Source organism: Pelodiscus sinensis, chromosome 5 (genome assembly GCF_052426305.1).
Source record: "Pelodiscus sinensis isolate ZL-2025 chromosome 5, ASM5242630v1, whole genome shotgun sequence".
In the NCBI taxonomy this organism is placed as follows: Eukaryota; Metazoa; Chordata; order Testudines; family Trionychidae; genus Pelodiscus; species Pelodiscus sinensis.
In genome coordinates this window covers 39281958-39307351 of record NC_143056.1, presented here as the reverse complement: position 1 = coordinate 39307351, position 25394 = coordinate 39281958, and the positions used below count along the sequence as shown (strand labels likewise).

The following is a 25394-nucleotide window of genomic DNA, read 5'->3' as shown; positions in this document are numbered from 1 at the left end:
ATGATGAGCTGCATGGTTTGCTACTTCTTCCCAGAGCAGTTTATGGTCCTGGTTTGTATGTTGGTTTGAAAGGTTCAGGGATATCTGAAAGAGACAGCAGATTCTCACCAGTCATCTATCTGCCAGCTTTCATGAGTAGAAAAGTTAACTGTGTGTGAAACAAAACATCAGACCCTTGCTGCTTAGCAGTCATCTTAAATGAACAATATCTTTCAGGGACATTCCATCACATGAAAGGGACTGTAAAGCTTCTGACTTTGAACAAAACAAAACAAACCCCCGAATTAAACATCTTTTGTTTTCTTGGTTCACAGCCAAATCAAAATTTTCTTTAATGTATTGTATAGGTTAACTTCTCTTTTCTTGAAGTATTAGACTTCCAAACAGCAGGGCAGCTTTCATTTGAGATTTAACTTTCATGGGTGGGGGAAGGGGAGCATGATGAATTAAAGCTCCCTGGGGGGTCCTTGGCACAGTTCACATGATGCTCCCTTTCCACCAGGCCTATGCCATGATCCTGAACCTTTCTGGAGTAGCAGTAAATTTTAGAAAGGGAAGTTTACATGTCATGGAGTTCATGTTTCAGATTATCTGCAGACTCAGGCTACGTCTAGACAACATCCCTCTGTCAGCAGAGGGATGTAAATGAAGCACTTTGAAAGTGCAAAATGAAGCCAGGATTTAAATATCCCACACTTCATTTGCATAATCATGTAATGGCGCTATTTCAAAAAAGCGCTATTTTGAAATTGAAATTGCAGTCTAGATGCGGTTCTTTCGAAAACGGGGCGTCTAGACTGCGGTTTCAATTTCAAAATAGCGTTTTTTCAAAAGAGCGCCATTACGTGATTATGCAAATGAAGCATGGGATATTTAAATCCTGGCTTCATTTGCATTTTCGAAGTGCTTCATTTACATCTCTCTGCCGACAGAAGGATGTAGTCTAGACGTAGCCTCAGGTATACTTCTTTTTATCACTTTTAAGCTTTATTTTGCATCCACAAAGATTGATGCTTTTTTAAAAAGTGAAAACTGAGATATGCATTTTATTTTGTGATGCCAGGAGATGAGACCCTAAGCACGTGCCTACATTACCTATGCCTTAATCCAGCCCTAATCATAGACGATTAGGGTGGGAAGTGACTTCAAGAGGTCATCTAATTCAACCACCTGCTTTAAGCAGGACCAACCCCAGCTAAATACCAAGAAAAGCCCTCAAGATAGCATTTAATTTATATATAAATTCATGTAAAAAAGAAGCTTAAATTCTACAGATTAATTTATTATTTAAGTTGTCTAGGATAACTTGTACACTCCCTATCTCATTTTGAGGCACAGAAGACATCTCTGTCTCTCAAGACCATATAAAGACATTTTGGGGATGGGAGAGAATAGAACAGGAATATAAACACAAGTCAGGGAGGAGAATTGCAAGAAAGAGGAAGGCAGCACAAAAAAACAAGTCAAAGAGTGGGAGGGAAAGAAGAAAAGAAGGCTGAGCTTTTAGCTGACCTGTAGTTTAATAACATGCACCGTAACCTCCATTATATGGATGAAGTGCCACATTTATATCATTAATAACTACACTCTTCTCTATTAAAAGTGTTTAGGGTTTAGTCATACAGAACAAAATGCTAAGAGTGGTGGAAACCAATGTTCCCTCTAAATATTTGCTATGTGCAGAATAAATTTGGTTATATGCACCAAGGCATGTGCAGATGTACACCACAAAAATAGAAGCATGTGCTGTTAGCTATGGGCAGCTGTGGACACTCTGCCAATCAACTAGGCAGTATCTGAATTTCTCCTGGGGCGGTGACCCAAGCACATACTGGTGCAAACACCTGACACAGAGGGAAATTATTTACCAAAACCCAACAATGTGCCATAATGCATACGCATAATCCTTAGAAGAGCAATCATGTCTGTCTGCTCATTATTTAACAGGGAACAGAGGGTACTGATACAGTGCACTGATGTACAGATAAATGGGAAGAACTTCAATTGTACTCCAGAAGCCGCATCAATGTTAATTTACTTAAAAGCACACTGTTACATGCAGTGAATGATATCAATCTTTTCTGTTTTTAAAATAAAAGATTATTTACTTTTTAAGAGGCATTGTGTTCAGACAGAGAATGGTAAAACAAATTACTCATTTTCCATGACTTCATATAAACACTTTGATGTTTAAAATGCATGTGAACAGTTAATCCTCCTATATTGATGTATCCTCAGTGATAGGCAGCTGTGTGCTATCCCCAGGGACAGATCTAAATCAAAATCAGACACTCTATTTTATTTCCAGTCTGAAAGCCACAGTGATAAACACAAAAATAAATCAAATCAGGTTTGCGTATATTCCACCTAAAGTTTGGCTTAATAGTTAATAAACTGAATACACAGAGACAACCCTCCCTGCCCCTCTCAAAATCTTTGCTGACTGTCATTTACTACATTCTTTCCTGAGACAGGTAAAACAAGTGGTCAGTCAGTAGAGTTAAGAATATTTTTAAATTAGAGATGATATAAATACCAGTTAGTTAATCCCCAAAGACTAGCCATAAAAAAGATTAAATGTATCCATAATTTTAAGTGACACCATGTATTTCAGCAGGCAGTTACTTACAACTCAGCCAGAAGACATAATGTTAAAGGTGACCCACAAAATTTTTTTTTTAAATGAACTGAATGTAAAAGTGTATGCTTAAAAAACCCAAATAGCAAAAGGCATCTAATATAAACATGTATCTTTTTCTTTACATTTTAAGACACCTAAAATTGTAGAATGCCAGATCAAACACCTAAGCTGGCCAAAAGATGACGATGTTTCACATCTACTATGGAACTTGTCTGGATCATACACCCAGTATAAAATATGCCAGGTAACAGGTATTTTAATATATGATGTGTTTTTGCAATTTTGCCATTGCTTCAGATCACAAAGAGTCTAAATTAATAGTGAAGTTACACAATGAATGAATTCAACTGACATTTGTCACAATAGATTGTTTTCACTGAGGCTTAAATGACTTGGAATTTTTATTACGCAAAAACTGTATTCATGCACATGAAAAACAATAGATCTTTGTTAACATGGGGATCTGAATGAGAAAACTGGACATGCCAAAAAACCTGAATGTTTAATCTAGACACCAGATGTTTAGCATGGGGTGGACCTCTTTGTAATTAAGATATTGTCTCATGGACACTTGCCCTCCTATTTGCAATTGCATGGACCATCTCCCCTCACATTCATGATCACATAACATCCCTGTGGTAACTACAGGAATTGTTTACATGGAAAATAATATTAGCAATTATTTCAGGCATTTTGAACTGTTTTAATGCAAAATAGCAGCTGGACTTGAGGGGTTGTTTCACTATACTGGCCAACCAGCTCTGTGTAATTCATTAGCTTGTGCTCTGTTGACCCAGTAGTGGTCTATGGACTACACAATTGGAAACCTCAGTTTAACATTACTAAGGTATGATCCAATACCCACTTCATTCAATGGAAATACTTATAGAAATAATTATTTTCAGAGCAAGCAAGAATAATTCAGGGGACCAGCATGTGTGGAAAGAGCCTGACTTGACACACAGACTAGTGTTAACAAGTATTTCCAAGTGTCTTTGGGGTGGTTGCTTAAAATAACATGCTTAAACAAACACACGAATGGCCTACTTACAAATTTCATGGGCATATTTGACTCCCGTACATGGAAATGTGCAGAACATTTCCCATACCAAGAAAGTTTTCCTTAGAAAATCCTATGAACTGAATACAGAGCATCTCCTTTAAGAAGTAATGTAATATATGCCATGCCCAATAAACTGCCTCACTAATGACCATTGTATATCAACATTACTGGTTGGTCTCTAAAATGAAAGATGGTATCTAAAAAAAATCTAGTGCCTAACACTGAAGATTTGTAGATTTCCACTCTCCTTGGAAGGAAACCAAGAACATTTTTGTATATTAAAATCTTGCAGTAGGTTTCAGTCCCTTACAATTTGTAGAACAAGCTCATATTATTGTCACAATATCAAAGGACAACTTTTTACCTGGAGAATGCACTATGTACCGATAACATTCTGAGCAAGACTATAAAGCACATCATTAAGCCAGATAGTTAGGAAAGCAGGATGATTACTTACCAGCAAACAAACATGAAGTTGTCATTCTGACCTCTAAACACTGACTGACTTAATAAAGTTTAACCCTTTCTCAGGCAGATCCACCTTTATTAGTAACCTCTTTTCCATAAAAAGTCCAGAAATGGGTTCAAAGAGCACAGATGACAAAAGTCCACAAACAGACATAAAAAATGTTGACCTTAATGGAGAGCTAGGGCAGTGTATGCAAGAGTGAGGGAGAGTGGGAGGAGAATGAAAAATTACATTCAGGTCTGAGGAGCAACATAAGGAAAACAGTGTAATAATCTGCTCAACATCTTAGATGTCTGTACACAAATGCAAAAAGTACTGGAAAAAAGTCTGGAAACTGGGAAGTATTCATACTTAAACTAAATTATGACTTACTTGACATCACAGAGACTTGGTGGGATAAGCTTATGACTGGAATACTGGTCTAGAGTGCTACAGATTCTTCAAGAAAGGCAGGCAGGATAAAAATAAAGGAGGTATCACAAATAAATACTCTTGTTCTCAGGTCCAGGAAAAAGTGAGAGGCAGACAAGGAGAAAGTCTCTGCTGAAGGAAAAACTGTAGGTGTCCATGACAGACCACCAAATTAGGGGACAGAGGTTATTAAGCACTTTTAGAACAAATAAGAGAAGTATCCAAAACATAACACCTGTTAGTAAAGGGGAACAGACTAACTGTCCAGCCATCTACTGGAAAAGTAAAACAGCAAAGTACACAATGTTTCATATGTTCTTGGAATATATTGAGCACATTTTGTTTCAGAAAATAGGGAAAGTAACCAGGGAGGCAGCCATTTTAGACTTGATTCTGATTAACAGGGAATATTTGGTTGTGAATCTGTAGGCTCAAGAAAACTGAGATGAAAATTATCATAAAATGGTCAATTTAATGATTCTAACAAAAGGAAGGAGCGAGGCAACAGCAGGAAGACAGTGGACTTTAAAAAAGAAAAAGCAAATTTGAACAAACTCAGAACTGGTATTTTTGGTGCCATGGGAAGAAAATCTAAAAAATAAAGGAGTTCAGGAAGGTGGCAGTTTTTCAGCCAAACAACCCCCCTTGGGTCAAATTTATAAGTGAAGCATCCACACTACCAAGCCCATTATTTCAAAATAACAGGCTGGTTATTTTGAAATCTGTACTCCTGTTTTCCTATGGGAATGAAACTAATTTTGAAATAGTTATTTCAAAATAGGGTTAGTGAGGATGCTCCAGTACTGCTAATTTGATAACTCGCCTCCAGAGGCCTCTCACAGCTGCAGCTCTGAACTCTGGCAGCTCTGAACTCTGGCCACACCTGGCATCTCCACTACTCCCCTTCTTTTGCGGAGCTTAAAACTCCTCACAGCAGAAAAGCTTGTGCCACATGGTGAGATGTGAGAACCCCATGTGACACAGCAGCAACCGAGGGAGCCATGAGTGACCCCAGTACTCCCTCAGAGCTTCCCACAGCTGCCAGCACTCCTGCTGTTCCCTTGGCTGCCACTGTCCAGGGACGCAGGGGAGCTCTGGCCTGAACTGACATGGAGAGCCTGGACCTCATCAAGGTCTAGGCAGGGAGGAGACCAACTTCCAGGATTTCTGCACCAGAAAGAGAAATGCAGAGGTCAATGGCTGGATCGCCGCCAGCCTAGCTGACAAAGGCCACACCTGAACACTCGACCAATGCAGATGAAAATAATAGAGCTCTGGCAGATATACCAAAAGGCCAGGGAGCAGAGAGGATACTCTGGGGTGGTACCACACACCTGCTGCTATTATGATCAGCTGCGGGAGGAGGGATAGTAATGTCCCCTGTCGTTGTGGAGTCTAGCCAGGATACACCTGGCATCAGCCCTCAGAAGGGCAGGCTTGCAGAGGATAACAATGACATGGAGGGGGTCAGTCATGCGACCATGTCTGCAAGCCAGAACTTGCTCCTCACCCTAGAGCCAGTCCCCCTGTCCCAGGATGTCTCCCAGGCTTCGGACGAACCCAGGGAAGGCACTTCAGATGACTATAACTTTCCCTATCTACACGTGAAGGCAGGCTGTGAGGGGCTGCACACTCCTCTCGCGCGTGGGGATCGCACAACAGCATGCAGACATGGGTGCACATGGAGTGCCAGTACAGAGCACTCAGCCCCATCACACAGGAACCTCTTGGTCTCTCTCATAAGGTTCCTGGACAGGCCTTATTCCAGCCTCTGTGGTGGGGCACCTTCCTCTGACAAGCCACCACTGAGGAGTCTGGGGTCATGGAACCACACAGCGGTAACACATATGGCACAAGGTCATGCCCGTACTCAGTCAGCATTCATTCCCAGTCAAGTGCAGCGATGCAGGGGAGACCGATCCTGTGCATGGGAACCTGCCAGGGGGAGGAAAGGGACGGGACCCCAGAAGTACACTCTCCGGCAAGTGGCATCTGTTGCTTCCATACACCTACTCCAACACCTGCCCTACTCCTCCAGCAGGCAGGGATAGAAGTTCTTTCTCTGCAGGATGCTGCTAGTGCCAGACCTGGCATGTGCAGGACATGGTAGGAACCCAAGCCACCCTGTAGCCCCCTCCTGTCTGCAGGCTCCTGGCCTGACCAGCCAGGATGAAGAGCGCCAGAAGTGGGCTGCTGACTGGGAAGAGCATTGGTCTGACAGTGAGCAGAGAAAGGCAGCCTGGGAACAGCTGGTGAGCCAGCATGATGCCATGTGTTCCTCCCTCTCCTTGGTGATGGAGCGCATAGTATAGTGTATGGAGCAAGCTTCCAGACACCTCCCTGTCCCCACACGGCTTCCCCTTCTAACCTCCCCAGGGGCTGCCAGGGATCCAGAACATAGGGCAGCAGTACCTCTCGGTATTGCCGAAGCCTCCTGACCACCATGGGGCAGGCGCCACCCCCAGCCCTTTTCACATTCCTTCCCCTGTTGCATGTCCCCCCAATAAACAGTCCTGTTTTTTCAACAAACATGTCTTTATTATTTGCTCTGCAGGGTGGGAGGAAGGATGCAAGGGAGAGCAGGGAAGGGAGGGATGGGAAAGGAATGGCACACAGAGAGAATGCAGGGACACCTTGTGGAGAGGCACAGGGGAGAATCTCACAAATGGCCTTGCATGAAACTCTCCCATAAGACCTCCCTGATAAGCACAACACCTCAATTTGCTCTCCTGATGGTGCTTGTGTCCCTCTGTCTCTCAACCAGGCAGAAAAGTCTCCCCCTTACTCTCATATAGGTTGTGGAGCATACAACAGGCCACCACCACAAAGGGGATGTTGTGCTTGCTGAGGTCCAGACAGGTGAGGAGAATACTGAACCTTCCCTTTAAATAGCTGAATGCACATTCCATCACCATGCAGCACCTGTTCAGCCTGATGTTGAAGTGCTCCTGGGTGGGGTCCAGGCTGCCCATGTAGGGCTTCATGAGCCGGAGAGCAAGAGATAGGCTGCGTCACTCAGGAGGATGATGGGCATGTCCACCTCCACAAATCTGACAGTGTGGTTGGGGAAAAAAGTGTCGGCGTCCATCTTTCGGGACAGGCAGGAGTTCCAGAAGATGTGGGCACCCTTCCCGACCAGCTGACACTAATGTTGTTGAAGCATCCCTTGCGATCCACAAGGGCATGCAACACTATGGAGAAGTACCCCTTTCTGTTGATGTAGTCCTAGGCCCAGTGGTCGGGGGCCAGGATGGGGATGTGTGTGTTGTCTATGCCCCCCCCCCCCCCAGTTAGGGAAGCCCATGGCAGTAAAGTCATCGATGGTGTTGTCCACGTTCCCCAGAGCAATGGCTCTCCATAGCAGCACCTGGTTGATGGCCTTTGCTACCTGCAGGAGCATGGCTTCGACTGTGGATTTTCCACCCACTGAACCGGTTCACAACGGATCCATAGCTATCTGGTGTGGTGAGCTTCTATAGGGCAGTGGCTACATGCTTCTTCATGGGGGTAGCAGGTCTCCTGAAGGTGTCCTGTTGCCTGAGGGCAGGGATGAGCCACTCTCAGAGCTCGAGGAAGGTGGCCTCCCACATGCAGAACTTCTGCAGCCATTGCTAGTAGTACCATCCCTGCAGGACAATGTGGTCCCACCAATCCAAGCTCATCTTCTGCTGCAAGAGTTCTGTGGTGTTCAGGGGATTGAGCGGCATGCGCAGCAGCAGGAGCGTCAAGGACCTGGGTGAGCAAGGCCTGCAGTCCATGCTGGGGTTCATACTGTAGGTCCTGGTCCTCATCCTGCTGGAGCAACAAGCAGGCAGTCTGGAAGTACTGCACCATGAGGTGCAGCATAAGACCAGTGACCACTGCTTTGCTGCAGCTCTGGCACCATGGTGAGAGTGCTATGGTGTCCGCAAGGGCAACCAGAGCACACTGTGTCCCTTTTGTGTCTCGAAGAGGGAAGAGGTGGAGAAGTGGCTTGAGAGAGGTGGCTGTAGAGAGGAGCCTCTGAAAGCACACATTATAGCTTACCTGACCAAGCAGTCACAGGGAGTATCCGCCCTCCTGGTACCTTCCCCAGAGTGCTTTCTGGGGCTCTAAGTCTGAGGCAGGCGCCAATCAGTATGGACTTGCTATTTCAAAATAATTCCAACTAATTTCAATACTTCCCTGTAGAGGAGACATGCTATTTCGATTTTGTTCAATTGGGAGTTAAGTCGAATATAGTAATTTCAAAATAGTTTCCTAGTGTAGACATGGACCCAGAAAGAGAATATTAACGGCAGAAAAGCAAACATTTCTGATGTGATTGGAAAGTAGAAAGAGGCCCTGCTTTTTCTTGAAAGGCTTCAGGCAGGAGTAGTCTGTATCCTGCCGAGGATAGTGTTCCTTGAATGAGAGGAGTGAATCTTGCATTTTTTCCTCTCCATCCTGGGGACATACAAGCCCAGGATCCTTAAGGTAGTGTGGGAGTCCTTAAGCCGGTGTAATTTATGTCTGTTTGATCTGCAAACAGGGCACCCATGTCAAAGGGGAAATCTTGGAAGGAGTTCTGTGCCTCTGAAGAGAGGCCTGAGAGGAGGAGCCAACCCACCCCTTAGAAACAGATGATGACATGAAGTGAGCTGCTGAATCTGAAGCTGCCTTCAGAGCTGCCATGGCCACAGAAGAACCTTCCTCCTCCAAGGCCTTGAACACTTTCCATAGCCCTTCTGGGAGAGAGGTCTCAAACTTTGCCATTGCCTGCCATGTGTTTACATCATAGTGGGCAAACAGAGCCTGGTGATTCACCACCCTGAGTTGTGAGTTGGAAGCTATCTGAAAAATAAAGTTTCCAACCAAACAAGTCCAATCATTTGGAGGCTTTATTCTTTGAAGAAGGAGCGGTCTGGCCCTGGTGTTCCCTGTTATTTACCAATTCCACCACTAGGGAATTAGAATGTGGGCGGATATACAAGTACTCATGGTCCTTGTCAGGGACAAAGTACTTCCTTTCTGCCTGCTTCTCTATCGGCAAAATAGATGAGGAGGTCTGTCACAAGGTTTTTCTCATCTTGGCTACCACCTCATGTAGCAGTAAAGCCAATTTGGCAGGCCCCACCTGCTCCAGGTCGCCAAATAAGGAGTTTGAGGTCTTCTGAACCTCCTCCGCTTGGAGGCCCAAGCTGTTTGCCACCTTCCTCAGGAGATACTAGTGGGCCCTCAAGTTTTCTGAGAGCACCACCAGAGGGAAAGTCATCACCTCATCTGGCGAGGAAGAAGAGGAGTCTTGATCAGACTGGCCTTCCCACGCAGAGGGGAGTTGGTTGCACAGTGTCACACCTCCCACTCTCCTGCACTACCTCCTCCAACCTGTGGCACAGTGCGACATAGCAGGCTGGTTTACATTTTAAACAGGATTTTACATCACTACTGTCTTCAAACTTTTTTATTACATGCATGGTAAAACCCTATTTTTCTCAGATTATGCTGGGCCACATATTTGGCTTTCAAGGTCTCAAAAGCATATTAACGTTATCCATTACAAATATCTGCTGACTAATATAATTTTAAAATACAGAAATGGATCTGTATTTTAAGAACAGAAAACTAATAACATACTACTCTAGAATAAGGGCAAATCTGATTATAAAAATATTATGTTGCAGACCCTATTTATGTATACTGTAAACTAGTGATCAGAAGTGTTTTGAAGGATACTGATACATGTGTTACGCTAACCTTATCAATTTTTTTTTAATGCAGCAATGGTGTAAGGGATGGGAAATAAGTGATAATGGGTACATAGGGTGATTGGAAATCACTGGAGGCAAAAGAGTGTCCTTGACCAACAAAAGGAGGAGGAACAGCAAAATGCAATTGGGTAAAAACTATAGAGGGGTCTAGGTTAGTAGCAAATTGAAGGGCAAGGAAAGAGGTATAGAAGACTCTAGAGAACCAGCAGTGTATTTGGGCAAGAGCAGTCACCAGATAAGAATAGAAGACAGGAGTAAGGAATGTAAATAAGTAGCTGGAGAGGAAGGTAAGGACCTGGAGGAAAGGGGCAGGTGGGAGCCCAAACTAGATAAATGTAACTGGGAATGCTTCTGGCGTTGGTAGCTGTAGCAGCTGCTCACCAATAGATATGGGGCATGAGAAGAGAGGAAGGCAACAGGCAATCTTGGGAAAATGTCCTATCACTGGCCAGAGGAAGTGGCATACTAGCTAATCGATGAAAGGAAAGGAAGGGGAGAGGCAGGCAGGGTGGAGTTGCTCTGAGTTCCACTCCCATGTCATTTTAATAACATCAAAAGACTGCCTAGTCTCAGAAGCACTACAAAGTCTTTGATGTGAGAACAGTTCTGGCATGACGTTAGTAAACCAAAAAGGGAGGCAGTTGTTAACTCTTAGATTAAATAATTCCTATATGCCCAATGACACATAGAATGACAGCTCAGAAACAGGCAGGAGGGAGAATTGTAGGGGTCAGAGATAGTTACAAGATCCTTCTCTGATACACTGTAATACTTATCCCCCTTCCAGCATTACTGCTAGATGGGGAGATCAAGCAGAGAGCTGGCTCCACTCTGCTCCTGCTGCTGGAGAAGAGTGGGGGATTTCTTTAGCTACTGAGTCTATTCAAGGCACCATGAAGAAATTTGCTTTACAGATGCTTAAAGCCTTTACTTTCATGGACATGCAATAAGATTTACATGAAAAAACATTAATTCTTAAAAAAGAAGTTCATGTATAAAAATATTACATACAATTCAGAACGAGTCAATGATACTGGCATGAGTCTACAGAGTTACTCTATATTTATATCACTGTGAAAGAGAGCAGAAACATTTACTAGGCATCTGAACCAAGCTAAAAAGAAGCAAGAATTTAGAATAATTTTTCTTAACTCCCATGTTTTTTATTGATGAGCTTGACAACAGCAAGCTATAGCAAGCTATAGCAGACATCAAAGGAGATTGAAAAAACAACAAATAGTCTGATAGCACTTTATAGTCGGTCATCTGAAGACGTGGGCTGTGCCCACGAATGCTCATAATACCATCTACGTGTTTTGTTAGTCTATAAAGTGCTATCAGACTATTTGTTGTTTTTTCAGTTTACCTGTACAGACTAACTCGGCTACCCCCTGATGCATCAAAGGAGATATAACATATTGACCCAATGGGGTAAATTAAGGACACAGTTAATTTCAAACAGAATTTTCTGGTCTTTCATTTAAGTCAGACTAATAGTACTAATAGTACTAAGATAACATTGGGCCAAATCCTATAGCTTTTCAATGATAATTTTGCTTAGGAAAGCACTAAATCATTTGACTTATACTATTATGTATGCAACAGTACATTTTAGCATGCAGATATTTTATGGTGAAACAAGATAAAATGGCTGATGTGAGGACATTTATTAATTGATAAACTTACTGCTTGGTTTTTAAATCAGGTTTGAATGACTTTTTTAAAGTTAAGGATAGTAAATAATCAAGAGATTGGTCTCAAATGGTACCCAGTATAGAAGTACCTCTGACAGGCACATAAGTAGAGGATGTGTTTACCTGATTAGAAGGAGGCACAAACAATTGTGACTATTGATTAACATGAAAAAAGTATTTTCCCACATATGTTGTTGATTATAAGACTATATTAAACTGTTATCATGGGTTTATCTGGAATAAACTGGAACATTATTTAGTTTGGGTATGTTTACACTACAGGACAAGGTTGAAATAAGACCCACAATTTCAGCTACGCTAATTGCTTAGCTGAAGTTGAAGTACCTTAACTCGACTTTAGGCGCTGTCCGCACTGCAGGAAGTTGAAGGGAGATGCAGGAAGTCAAAGGGAGAACACACTCCCTTTGACTTCCCTTACTCCTCGTGGAAGCAAGACTACTGGCATTGATCAGAGTGTCCCCTTCACTTCGAATTAGCTGTCTTAACTAGACCCGCTAATTCGAACCCTGGAAGATCGACAGTGGCAGCTTCGATTGTTCTCTGCAATGTAGATGCATCCTTTGTTGTTGGATCTTTTTGATTAAGCAGCATTGCTATAAAATATTTGTGCAGATGGAGTTTTTGGAGAAATTAGCTGTGAAGCTCTATCAAATCTTTACTGATCAGGTAAGAAATGTAATTTTTCAAAGGCTTATAACTTAGCCAAATTTGGATGGATTTTCATGGGGTGCCCCATACCTAGCATATGGCTGAGGTGAGCAGAGACTGTAAGTGGTGTGAGTGTCTAGGCTAAAAGGTAGGGAATTCAAGTGTCTAAAGTGCTGCATGGATGGCCTCTGGGTGGAGGTGGTATGGGTGTCTGGCAGAAAGGGAAAGAAAAACAGAAACTGGATCATTATGGGGATTATTTAAACTCTCTACTCTCAGGAAAACAATTTTGTATCTGTATTGTTACTGACATAGTTGCTGACAAATATTTTGAAGTAAATTACCAAAATGATTGAAACAGGCATGATTATATATAGGGTTATTTTGAAATGTGTGCAGAATTTTAATTTTTTGTCGCAGAATTCCCCCAGGAATATGAAATGTAATTTACTTGCTGACTTCCTTCATCCAATAGCAGAATTACTAGTAAAGAGAGAGCAATATATATTTTAAATTAAAGGTAAGCAAATTAACCAAATTCAATAAATGGTAAAGTATGTCTAATTAGCACTTATAGAGTTCTTATCTTTAAAGTATGCTAAGCTTTACCAACATATTTCCATTAAATGACTGCATGTCAACATACCGTTAACTGATACTTTCACTTATTTTTTGGTTCATTTTTGTCAACTGGCAAACAAAAACCACTTGAAACTTGGGTTAGCATTTGGAAAATTGCTCTCACACATCCTAGACCTTCTCCCTTTTGAGATTATACAAAAATCTGTTTAAGAACTAGAACTGGTTTGAAAAGAAACAAGATTAACTTACAGTTTCTAAGGACATGATACGTTCCTGTAAATAAAGCAGAGTACTTAAATTAGTATGTAAAGAGAACAAATAAAAAACCAGGTGAATGTAATGAAATGGCTTCATTATGTCTTTTCTGGTACTAGCATGTACATAATTTTGTATAAAACTTTATTACATAGGAACACTAGAGTTGCCATACTTGATCAGATTGCTAGCCTGTTCAGTATCCTGTCTGTAGCAGTTGCTTCAGTGAAAGGCATAAGAAAGTCTGGGAAAAAAAACAGTTATGAAAGAACTTGTACATAAGGAAGATTTCTTCTTATCCCCCATTATAGACTGGCTTCTGTCCTGAGGTATGAGAGATGATATCACTTACAATATTTTTGAAGTACTTATTATCATGACTTTGAAAATTTTTAACAATATAAACGTTGTCTTGTTCTTGCATCATATGAAATTGCAAAAGCTCCTATCTACATTATTTGCACCATTCACTATAGCTATAGTGTTCTTTCTTATTCCTCTCTTCTCTAAGATAAATTGTTGCAATTATTCCAAACTCTTCATTGTCCATTTCTCCACACATTCAAATCATTTTCATAACCTCAGATCTCACCACATTGCATTTCTCTTACATTGAGTACCAGAACACAAAATTCCAAATAAGAGAATATCTCTGATTTCATATAAGGTCATTATTATATTTTCAGTACTCTCTACTATGTTTCTCATGCATCCTCACATTCTGTTTGCTTTTTTGACCATTGCTTTATGTTGAACAGAGATGTCTTCGTTACCGTAATTTGATTATTTTTCACTGTTTATATCATATTAGCATCTGTTAGGCATTGCTTTATAAAATAAAATACAAAAGTCAAAATACATTAATACTATTTCCTCTTGATAGACTGACTAGTATAATTTTGTTAAAATTAAAAATAAAACCCTAAAAGACAGAAAAAAAGAAAACCCAAATATAGATATCATAAAAATCTTACTATGTATTTTAGAAATGTGTGCATCTGTCTGTCTGCCCTTCCATGAGTTCATTTGTTCAAAAACTCCTTTTAAACGGTAAGAGCTAGTATCACCAAATTTGGTATGCAGCTTCCTCTTATAACTTAAAACAAGATAAGGGTTTAGTTGTGCCAAGACAATGGGATGTGCTGGAATTCGATTGTTTCTCATAAAACGTAAAGTGGGGGAAGGTCTGGTAGGAGAGAGTTATAGTGTAGAATGACCACAAGGGGACAAGCAAGGGGCCAGAGATGGGGATCAGGAGAAGTATAATCCCATTGGGCCAGAAGGGAGCAGGAGTGAAGAAAGGGACAGCTATTTACTATATTTTAAGAGAGTTTGTCTGTTTGTGGGTCTGTACGTCCCTCAGCCAGGGGACATGCACGCTTCCACAGCTATGCCCGCTGCAGTGGCCAAGGACAGGTGTTTCTCATGTGGCTCCAAGGTATTGTGGTGAGAGAGGGTTAGGTTTGTCTTCTCTTCCCAAGACAGCCTGCATACTAAACCCCTCATCTCCAGCTCCACCCCAGAACAATGATTTAAATGAAAAAAAAAACAACCCTTATTTTAGGATCTGAGCAATGCCAGGTGAATCTTCTAGTAGTCGATAACTAAGCAACTGAAGAATATAGAAAGGGGCCTATAATTAAAATCAAACAGTAAATCTGCAGGCATTCTACACAAGTTGTTTAAAAGTACTCTGCTGTCTCTTCCCCTTCTTTTCATGTACTATTGGGACTTATCATATAAATTTTTTTAATCTCATGTCACAACTTGCCAGAAGGTTGTGGGGAGAGAAAACAAGTTGAGGTCTACATTAAAAAGGGTTTGTTGGTATGGCTATACCAGTAATTCTGAACTGGCAAACCTTCTAGTGGAGGCAGTTTGTACTGGTGAAATAAGCTGTAATAGCAAAGTGACTTTTTGGCTGTTATAAATATGTCCAAAATAATGACATCACTTTTCAGTGTTATTTTATTGGCAAACATTTCTAGAGGAGACCTGGGCCAAGAAGCTCCTTTTCCTTCTGCAACAGCTGGGGGGCGTGGAACACTCCCAGATGTGCACAGCCTATGGCCAGTCCCTCCTACGCAACTCATACCGATAGGGTTTATAAAAGTTTACTGGAGCTGCTGACAAGTATCAGAAAGATAGCCATGCTAGTCTGTATCTGCAAAAACAACGAGGAGTCCTGTGGCACCTTAAAAACTAACAGATTTATTTGGGCATAAATTTTTGTGGGCAAAACCCCACTTTGTCAGAGCTGTTAGTGGCTGTTGAAACTAGTAGAATATGAGATTATAACTTTACTGGTTGAAGTTGTTCACAGAATATCTACTAGCCCAGGACAGAGTATGGAACCTGCCAAACCAGTAAAGGAGAAACTGGAAACATATGGCAGTTAATCAGATATAATTTTCTTGAATCCTTGTCCTCATAGATCTCCTGCAGGAATTCCAGGTTACAGAATACATTTTAAAAATATTATTTTTACCCCCAATCCCACTGCCACTCACCAAAATGAAGTGAAATGGGAAATCAGTATACCTTGGCTTTGGCAATGCTGTCTTAGCTGATGGACTTTTATTTCATAGTTACAGTGAAGGAGAGAAAATGTTGTTAGGTGTCATTAAATTAATAGTTAATTAATTAATATATAATTTATTAGTTTTGCCACATTTCAGTGTTTATTATATTGAAATAAATAGCAGCTTTTCCATTGTTAGGGCAGCATACAACTTCTATCTGTAATGTCTTGGTGAGCAGATTTGCAGTATGTGCTAATGTGCTGATGATTTGAATATTCCTTTTTGAGGAGAAAATTTCTTCTGACTTTTCATATAAAAATCACTCTAATTTGGCTGGAGCTGTCTACCTCGCCAGTAGTAAGGCAAGTACTTGAGATAAACTTTAAATCTTCTCCCCTTGAGTTTTGATCAGTGTGGTTCTCTGAGATGCTTTAGATCAGCAGTTTCCAACCTTTTCCAGATAGGGACTCATTTTGGCAATTCAGGAAGACTTGGTGAGCCAAGGCAATTCAAAAATGGGGGGAAGAGGAGGGGCAGAGCCACCTGGGGAGACACTTGGAGACGCTTTTGAAATGCAATGGCGACCCATATTTGGGTCCCGATCCATAGGTTGGGAAACCCTGCTTTAAATGTTAAGAAATACATTCTGTGATCCATCCCCTTTCTGAATGGTGAAGGCCAATGGATTCATCTAGATCTCACTGTGGGGAGGAGATTATCCCTACAAAGAGACATACACAACTACTGATCCCCTGATCAGCTGACATTTGATCAAAAACATCATTTGATGTGGACAATCTGGCCCCAAATATCATTGTTTGCTCAATTTTGCTCAAGAATATTAAAAAAGTTATATGGAAAGTTGCCTTACCACATCAAATTGCCCCAAATCTTATTTACTTTTGTTGCTCTGGGGATTGATTTGGGAATAGAAAACCTCTTGTGCTGGCTTATATTTATTATTTGTATTCTCACAGACTCGATAAGGGGGAGCCATGGACAAGGATCTCACTGAAGTAGGCACTGTATAAACACAGTCCCTAGGCCAAAGAGTTTGCAATCTAAGTATAAGACCAGAGACGGATACAGATAACTGTAGGAATACATGGAAACAATCCAACAGTATTCATCAGGATAATAGTCAATGGTTCAAGCACACTAGCAGCTTAACTACTGCCAAATTTTTGTAGGCACCTATTTCACAGGTGCTAAATAAGGTCAGACAGAACCATCGTGATCATCTAGTCTGACCTCCTTGTCACTGCAGGCTACAGAACCACACACGACTCCTGTAATAGATCCCAAAGTCTGACTGAGTTACAGAAAGGAGAGTTTGAAAGAGGATAATGAGCTAGCTTTTGTGGATATTTACAAGCATGAAGGGGCTGCATAAAAAAAAGCATGAATGTACTTTTCCGAATATTTAACAAGTGGGCAATACAGGTAGGCATCATTGGCTGATTGGAGGCAGGATACAAAAAAAGATGTTGCAATAACTGAAAAAGAAGATGACGACAGCATGGAGCTTTTGTTGTGTGGATGGATGAAAAGGCTGTATCTTAATGATGTTAGGGAAAAAAATCTGTAACTTTCAATGAGACAACCTAGACAGAACATATATTGTACTTAGTGCTAATTAGAGGTTTGAGGCATATTTGTGATTATTTTGGTCCCCAATCTTATACATATTGACATCAATGGAAGGGCTTGTTTTTTTTTGCAATTGATTGAAGTAGGATCAGGAACAGGTACTGTATTTTTATATTGTCCTCTTCTGATTTGCTACAGCTTTGGAAGAACATATGTGTATTTTTATAGGTATTAGATAGTTCTCCTTAGCTCAATTGGTAGAGGCTTGTTTTTGGAACCAAAGTACAGGGATTCTACTCCTGGCTCTGCACATGTATTTTATTATGGATTGCAGGTCATTTTTACCGTTAAGATTAAGAACACAGTCCCCCTGAAAAACTTTAAGCTTTCAAATGTTTAGGATTAAGTCTCATTGAACACTGAAAGCATTCTAATAATGTTTAAGAAATTGATTACTTTTGAGAATAAAAGATTCTAAAATGGTTCCTTTTGGAAATGTTGGCAAAGTGTTTAGTTTTTCACTGTATCCTTTCATCTAAATTGCACTACACAATACCATTTAGAACATCATTACCTTTGACATTGTTATGCTAGACAGTTCTCTGTCAAATGAAGCTGCTAATAAACACACACATGCACCCCTCGGAATCAGCCAGGACAGTCTTTCAAAAAAAGAAAAAAAACCTCAGTGTTTGTTAAAAATTAGTCTTCCTTTTACATTTCCAACTAAATTGCAAGACCGAAAGAAAATATGTTTCTATTCCTAAAATTGGTAGAATTGTTCTATTTTAGGACTACTGCTAGAAGCACTTTCCTGCTGAACAAATTCTTCTCAGAGGAATGAAATTCAAGATGCTGTGCTTTGCAAAAGTGTTAATAATAGATGATCAGGTGGCCGAGTGGTCAGGGATGCACTTTCTGTCCACAAGGCTGTCATGTGACATACTGGGTGGAGTCTGATGCTGTCTGGAATCTGATTATCTGCAGCTGAATATGCTTAAATGCTGTAGCACTTGATCCTAACTATGTGGTGTTTGGATGGTTTCAGACCCATGAAATTAAAGTTGAAAGAATCAGTCATGATTGTATTTCTAAAACAGAAAAGAAATCTCAGTATTTGTTAAAAATGATTCTTCCTCCTGCATTTCAATTAAAGTATCCCCTTATCCTACAGATAATGTACATGGATCAATTTTTCAGATGTGTAACTGGGAAAGTGGCAATTTAAATGATGTAACAACAGTTATAGAAGGCACATATGGCACAGCTAAGAACAGAAACCAGATGATATCCTTTTGGGGACTTTGATCTCTCCTCCAGTCTAAGACAAGCAGAGGAGCTAAAAGAAGAAAGAATTTCACCTCCTATGATTTATAAAAGGAAGAGTTAACCATAGGTATGAATGATTGTGAAATACCTTGTCTTTCTGGAAAATTTACTGTACAAGAACTAATTATTATTGAGAGAAGACATTTCTTAAACTCTCTTTGCCAATCTTGCTGTATGCGTTGATAGCAAAATGATTTCTTTTATGATTAGGGGGTGGTCAGTTCTAGGACCGGTTTTGTTCGACATCTTTATTAATGACCTGGATGAGGGGATGGATTGCACCCTCAGCAAGTTTGAGGATGACACTAAGCTAGGGAGAGAGGTAGATACGCTTGAGGGCAGAGATAGGGACCAGAGTGAATTAGACAAATTGGAGGATTGGCCACAAGAAATCTGATGAAGTTCAACAAGGACAAGTGCAGAGTCCTGCACTTGGGATGGAAGAATCCCAAGCATTGTTACAGGCTGGAGATCAACAAGCTAAGTAGTAGTTCTGCAGAAAAGGACCTGGGAGTTACAGGGGATGAGAAGCTGGATATAAGTCAACAGTGTGCCCTTGTAGCCAAGAAGGCTAATGGCAAATTAGGGTGCATTAGGAGGAGCATTGCCAGCAGATCCAGAGAAGTGATTATTCCCCTTTATTTGGCTCTGGTGAGGCCACATCTAGAGTACTGTGTCCAGTTCTGGGCTCCCCACTACAAAAAAGGATGTGGACACATTGGAGAGTGTCCAGCGGAGGGCAACCAAAATGATTAGGGGGCTGGAGCATATGACCTATGAGGAGAGGCTGAGGGAGTTGGGTCTGTTTAGTCTGCAGAAGCGAAGAGTAAGGGGGGATTTGACAGCAGCCTTCAACTTCCTGAAGGGAGGTTCCAAAGAGGATGGAGAAAGGCTGTTCTCAGTAGTGACAGATGGCAGAACTAGGAGGAATGGTCTCAAGTTGTGGTGGCAGAGGTTCAGGTTGGATATTAGGAAAAACTATTTCACTAGGGGTATGTCTACACTACCCCGCTAGTTCGAACTAGCGGGGTAATGTAGGCATACCACACTTGCAAATGAAGCCCGGGATTTGAATTTCCCGGGCTTCATTTGCATAAGCGGGGAGCCGCCATTTTTAAAACCCCGCTGGTTCGAACCCCATGCAGCGCGGCTACACGGGGCACGAACTAGGTAGTTCGGACTAGGCTTCCTATTCCGAACTACCGGAAACCTCATGGTGTACCGGTAGTTTGGAATAGGAAGCCTAGTCCAAAATACCTAGTTCGAGCCCCGTGTAGCCGCGCTGCACGGGGTTCGAACCAGCGGGGTTTTAAAAATGGTGGCTCCCCGCTTATGCAAATGAAGCCCGGGAAATTCAAATCCCGGGCTTCATTTGCAAGTGCGGTATGCCTACATTACCCTCCTAGTTTGAACTAGGAGGGTAGTGTAGACATACCCTAGGAGGGTAGTGAAGCACTGGAATGGGTTACCTAGGAAAGTAGTGGAGTCTCAATCCCTAGAGGTGTTTAAGTCTCGGCTTGACAAAGTGCTGGCTGGGTTGATTTAGTTGGGATTGGTCCTGCCTAGAGCAGGGGGCTGGACTTGATGACCTTCTGAGGTCTCTTCCAGCTCTATGGTTCTATGATTCTATGTTGGGATGGCATTGAGCAGAAAGGGCTCATCAAGACTTTTTCATTATTGTATCAGGAAACCTAATAAGAATGGCTATTCATATTGGCTGAACAGCTGAACCAATTAGCAAATCAGTGTTTAAGAACAGATGTCAGTTGTCACTGCTGTTATCAAACAATAGTAAGATGAACATATTTAATCTTTCTGTGGGATCAAAGCACTATATGCCTTTATTATAATCACTGAAAACATTTGAAATACATCCTCTACATGATGTTGGGGTGGCAATTAAGTTAACCTGTATCAGCATTGCACAGTAGTTGCATCCTTCATTACTGTACTAACATATATTTACTTTCATCGGCAGGTTGCCTTAAACCACAAGCATAGCTCCTTTTGCCATCTTCAAGGGCAGAAAGAAAAATTGACAACATATTCCAGTAAAAACAGCTTTATCAAATGAAAGAGAAAAATCCAAGAAAACATGGGTTGGAAACATCAATTGACATTTGGTATTAAAAATATGCAAACCATGTCAGAATTGCTCATAGTATACTGGAGAGGGAGAAATGGGATAAACAAATTCAACAAACTAGGAAAAAGAAAACTGGCACAAAAGAGTGCGCACATTGACATATAGGAGATCCAGCAAACAGTATTACAATACAACTGTGTAAAAATTATAGCTGACTCCCTGCCATTAAAAATGGATATCAGTAAGACTGGCTGACATTGAAACCATATGCACTGTAGAGAAGACAAACAAAATAGAGAAACACAGTGAACCTGAAATCTAGCAATTTTTAAAAAATCAGAGTATCTGCCAATTTCTGTCAATTTTTGTGGTTTTAGAATTACGTTTTCCTATTTTTAGACTATTTCTCTCTCTCTCTTGAAGCTGTGTAAAAGATCCAAAACTGACTGACACTTTGAAATGCCCAACTCCTCCATGAAGTTGCACTTGTAGTTACAAGCCCTGAGACTTGTTCAAGAGCTCTCATCCATGAACCACATCTGACTAGAAACACAAAAAGAATATTTGCAGATATAATAAAGACAAAGATAGTGGCGAGTGGCAATTCAAATGACAACTTCTGTAAGGCCTTGTCTATCCTTTACAGTTTTGTCAACAAAAGTCAGCTTTCAGTGACAAAACAGTGGAGGTATACACACTGCAATACTTCTCCCACCAATTTAACTCTCCTGTTACACTGATATAATAAAACCACCTCAATGAGAGGCAAGGAGTTTTTTGTGACAAAGTGAGGATGACACAGTGTTTGTACACACTGTGCTTGCATATATTGCCCTAAGTGACCTCTACTAAGTTTCCCTCAATGCCCAACATAATCGCTTTGATCAGCAATTTCAGCTCCACTGCCCTGCAGCCAGGTGCACAGATATGTACTCCTTCAGCTTTAAAGCCTTGGGATTTTTTGAAATTCTGCTTCCTGTTTGCTCAGTGTGGAGAGCTCTCATACCATCTTCCCAGCCAACCATGGTGGCTTTCTGCAGCAAACACGGTCTTGCCTGGAGTATACCAGAATTGTTGTATCTCATGGATCTGTGGGGAGATGGGGTAGTATAGTCGTAGCCGTAGGAACTTTGATACCTACAAGCAGGCGGCTGATAGTATGGAGAAGGGGCATGAAAGGGACATGTAGCAATGTCATGCTCAAATCAAGAAACAGAGTTGGGTATACTAGAAAGCAAGGGAGGCCAACCGTCACACTAGTATGGAGCCAAAGACCATACTTCTGCCTGTACAAGGAACTGAATGTCATTCTCAGTGGAAAGCCTACTTTCACCACCAAGAGGCTCTCCTCCCCCATATGAATATTTTGAGGAACAGGAGGCAGTGGCCAACAGAGTCCAGAATATTAAGTGGCAGACAAGGAAGTTGAGTTGGAGAAAGATATGAGACAGGAGGCAGAGCTGTCCAGTGGTATGGTGAGCCAGAACCACTTTTTGACTCTAGAGGGATCTAGCCATCCAACTTTGTGTGTCTAATATTCTGAGACTAACACAACTATAAAAACACTGAAGACTGTTTCCATTATTCTTCATACTTTTCAGTTGCTGGCCTTTTTTATGTTTACTCCTCTACAACGTAAGTGTAACTATTTGTATTTACAGTAGGAATATTGGTTATTTTCTAATTCTCACAGTTAAGTATTTGAGAGCAAATCACTCCCAACATGGCAAGTACTTGGCTCAGGATTGAAAAAAAAAGCCTCTTAGTTTCAACTCACTGAGGCTACGTCTAGACTACATTCCTCTGTCTGCAGAGGGTTGTTAATGAAGCACTTAGGAAGTGCAAATGAAGCACGGATTTAACTATCCTGTGCTTCATTTGCATAATCACGTAATGGCGCTCTTTCGAAATAGCGCTTTTTCAAAAGAGTGCCATTATGTGATTATACAAATGAAGCGCAGGATATTTAAATCCCGGCTTCATTTGCACTTTTGAAGTGCTTCATTTACATCCCTCTGCAGACAGGGGAATGTAGTCTAGACACACCCTGAGATTCTTGTAAATTGTTTTGACAATGGGATGGTGTTTACCTCCTCATGTACGCCTGATCACAGCAGGATGAGCAGAAGTCAAGGTTGACTGAAATCCATTTCTTTTTTGAGATCCATGGGGAATACTCCTCCACATCATGAAACTTCCACTTGGGGTAGCATCATTCATATAAAATCCCAGGGCTTCCCTAGACTTCCTTCCTCCATATCTGTAAAGTGATTTCTGGAACTGTGATGCAGAGTCCTCTCTTGTCGCTGGATGTTCTAAGGTAAGACCATCCACCTTTAAGATTGGGTTCATCCATGTGGAGGAAGAGCTAAGAGAAATAATGCTGACTAGTCAACCTTATATTCAGTGAAGAAATGCTCAATGATTGGGGCACAGATGTGGGGCAAGTGCCTCCCTTTTCAAGGACACTGTGACGTGCTCATCTCACAACAAATGGCCTCACAGGAAGCAGGCAGAGGGACTTCTGCATTCTGAATTAAAAGGAGTGCAGTGTTAACTTTCTCCTAGCTTGCCTAGTGAAGGGACAAATAGCCTTTCAAGAACACTTTAATATGAGACAATTAGGGTGATTTCATGTTTCTTTGTTTTCATGAAACACCTACTAGCTCTCATTCCTGGCCAATGGGAGCAGCAGGGGCTGAGCCTTCAGGTGAGGGAAATGGAGGAGCTTTCCAGTGCCTGCAGCTCCAGCCTTGGAGTGAGGGGGAACGGCAGAATGCAGACCTATGTTCTCTCCCTGCCAAGCAGGGCCACAACTGCAGGAGCCAACACAGAGCCTGCAGTGGCGGGGGGTGGCTGGGCAGGAATGCATCATGAAAGAGATTTTAGTGGCTGCAGCCCAGTTCCCTGGCCTAAGGGGACCTGCTCTTTTGGTGGCCTGGAGATCTTTTTTGAGGGGCCCTCCTTAGTCCACAGCCCTGGGCTGAAGCCCCCCCACCTAGGGCTCTGCCTCGGGCTTCCTGGAATCAGCTGCTGATCAGTTTCAGCAGCAGCTGACTTGGGGACGCTTGGGGTTCTTAAGTTGATTCTGTATGTAAGTCAGAACTGGTGGTCAGTTTCAGCAGTGGCTGAATCTGGACGCCAGTTCCGACTTACATACAGATTCAACTTAAGAACAAACCTACAGTCCCTATCTTGTACGTAACCCGGGGACTGCCTGTAATAAATAACTATCAATGTGACATACTGTCAGTTGAAGTCAGTTATGCCATTGATTGTATGGGGCACTAAATGCATAGGGTCATAACTCATGAATGTTTTGCTGAATTGAGTCTTAAAAATGGATAACACTACAAGTATTAAACAGCATCAACAAACAGTATATATAGTTGAACAGCTTTCAAACGGGCATATGACAATACCTGGAGATACAGATGAGTTCCTGAAATACAAGGCTGGTTCTATGTGTAAATATTAGTACAACTGTACCAATCCTCCAAGTAAATGTTAAGCTCAAAAAAATCATTTTCAGATAAGTACCTATCTGTATTTTAACAGAATACAGTTTTATTATTTCCCCTAAACAGCAGGAGAACCCTGTAATTTATCATTTACTAAAGACATTCTGTCACTATGCAGGGAAACATAGTCTACTACTATCTAACTCTTGTTATTCTGATAAGTCAAAGAGCAATTCAAATTTGGCTTTTCTTTGATGCTTTCACAGAAGATGATTCAGTTATTGAACTTCAGTACTATTAGCAGGACACATTATTCCCAGGGCATCCTATTTTCAGGTTTTATTTGTAATAAATTTAAGTTCAAAATTAGTTATAAACTTCAGGTAAAATAGAGTGATAAAATTTAACCACCACTAAAATTTAAAGTGGAATTTTTTTTACTATCCTCAGCTCTCAAGTCTCCTGAGACCTCCTGGCACAGTAAATCGAGAAATATGGATCTAGTTGGCTCTATCTGACTCTGTGGTGAAATGATGAGTTTCTAAGTCTAGGTATAAGTTTCACCCTAAAGTTAAATTTTCATCTTAATCAAAATTGGAGATTAAGAGATCCTTCAAGCCAATTAAAGTTTATTTCCCTGGTATGTTCTCCATAACTTTGTCTAGTTTAATTTTAAATGACAATTAACAGGGGAACCTACCATCAGCCTTGTCAGATTTTTTCACTGTCTCTTAGATTTCAGTGTTTAGAATTTTTTCCTAAAATGCTGTTTACATTTATTTTTTATTAATATCATTCAAATATTCTTCATTCTGGTCCCTTACACCATCCTCCATAAATTTTGCTCCTTTTTTCCTGTCTATACTTTTTATACACTTGAAGATGGTTACAAC

The 25394-nt window shown here is 41.2% G+C and overlaps 1 protein-coding gene across 7 annotated transcripts in view; it reads right to left on the bottom strand.

The window, feature by feature from the left end:
• The window catches only part of CEP128 (centrosomal protein 128), a 393105-nt gene that overhangs the window by 59797 nt on the left and 307914 nt on the right, over window positions 1-25394 (bottom strand). For all 7 annotated transcript variants that reach the window (XM_089778396.1, XM_025181171.3, XM_089778400.1 and 4 more), the window contains one exon: window positions 13508-13531. In XM_089778396.1, coding sequence (XP_089634522.1) covers window positions 13508-13531 — 24 coding nt within the window. The remainder of the gene's footprint in view (window positions 1-13507; window positions 13532-25394) is intronic.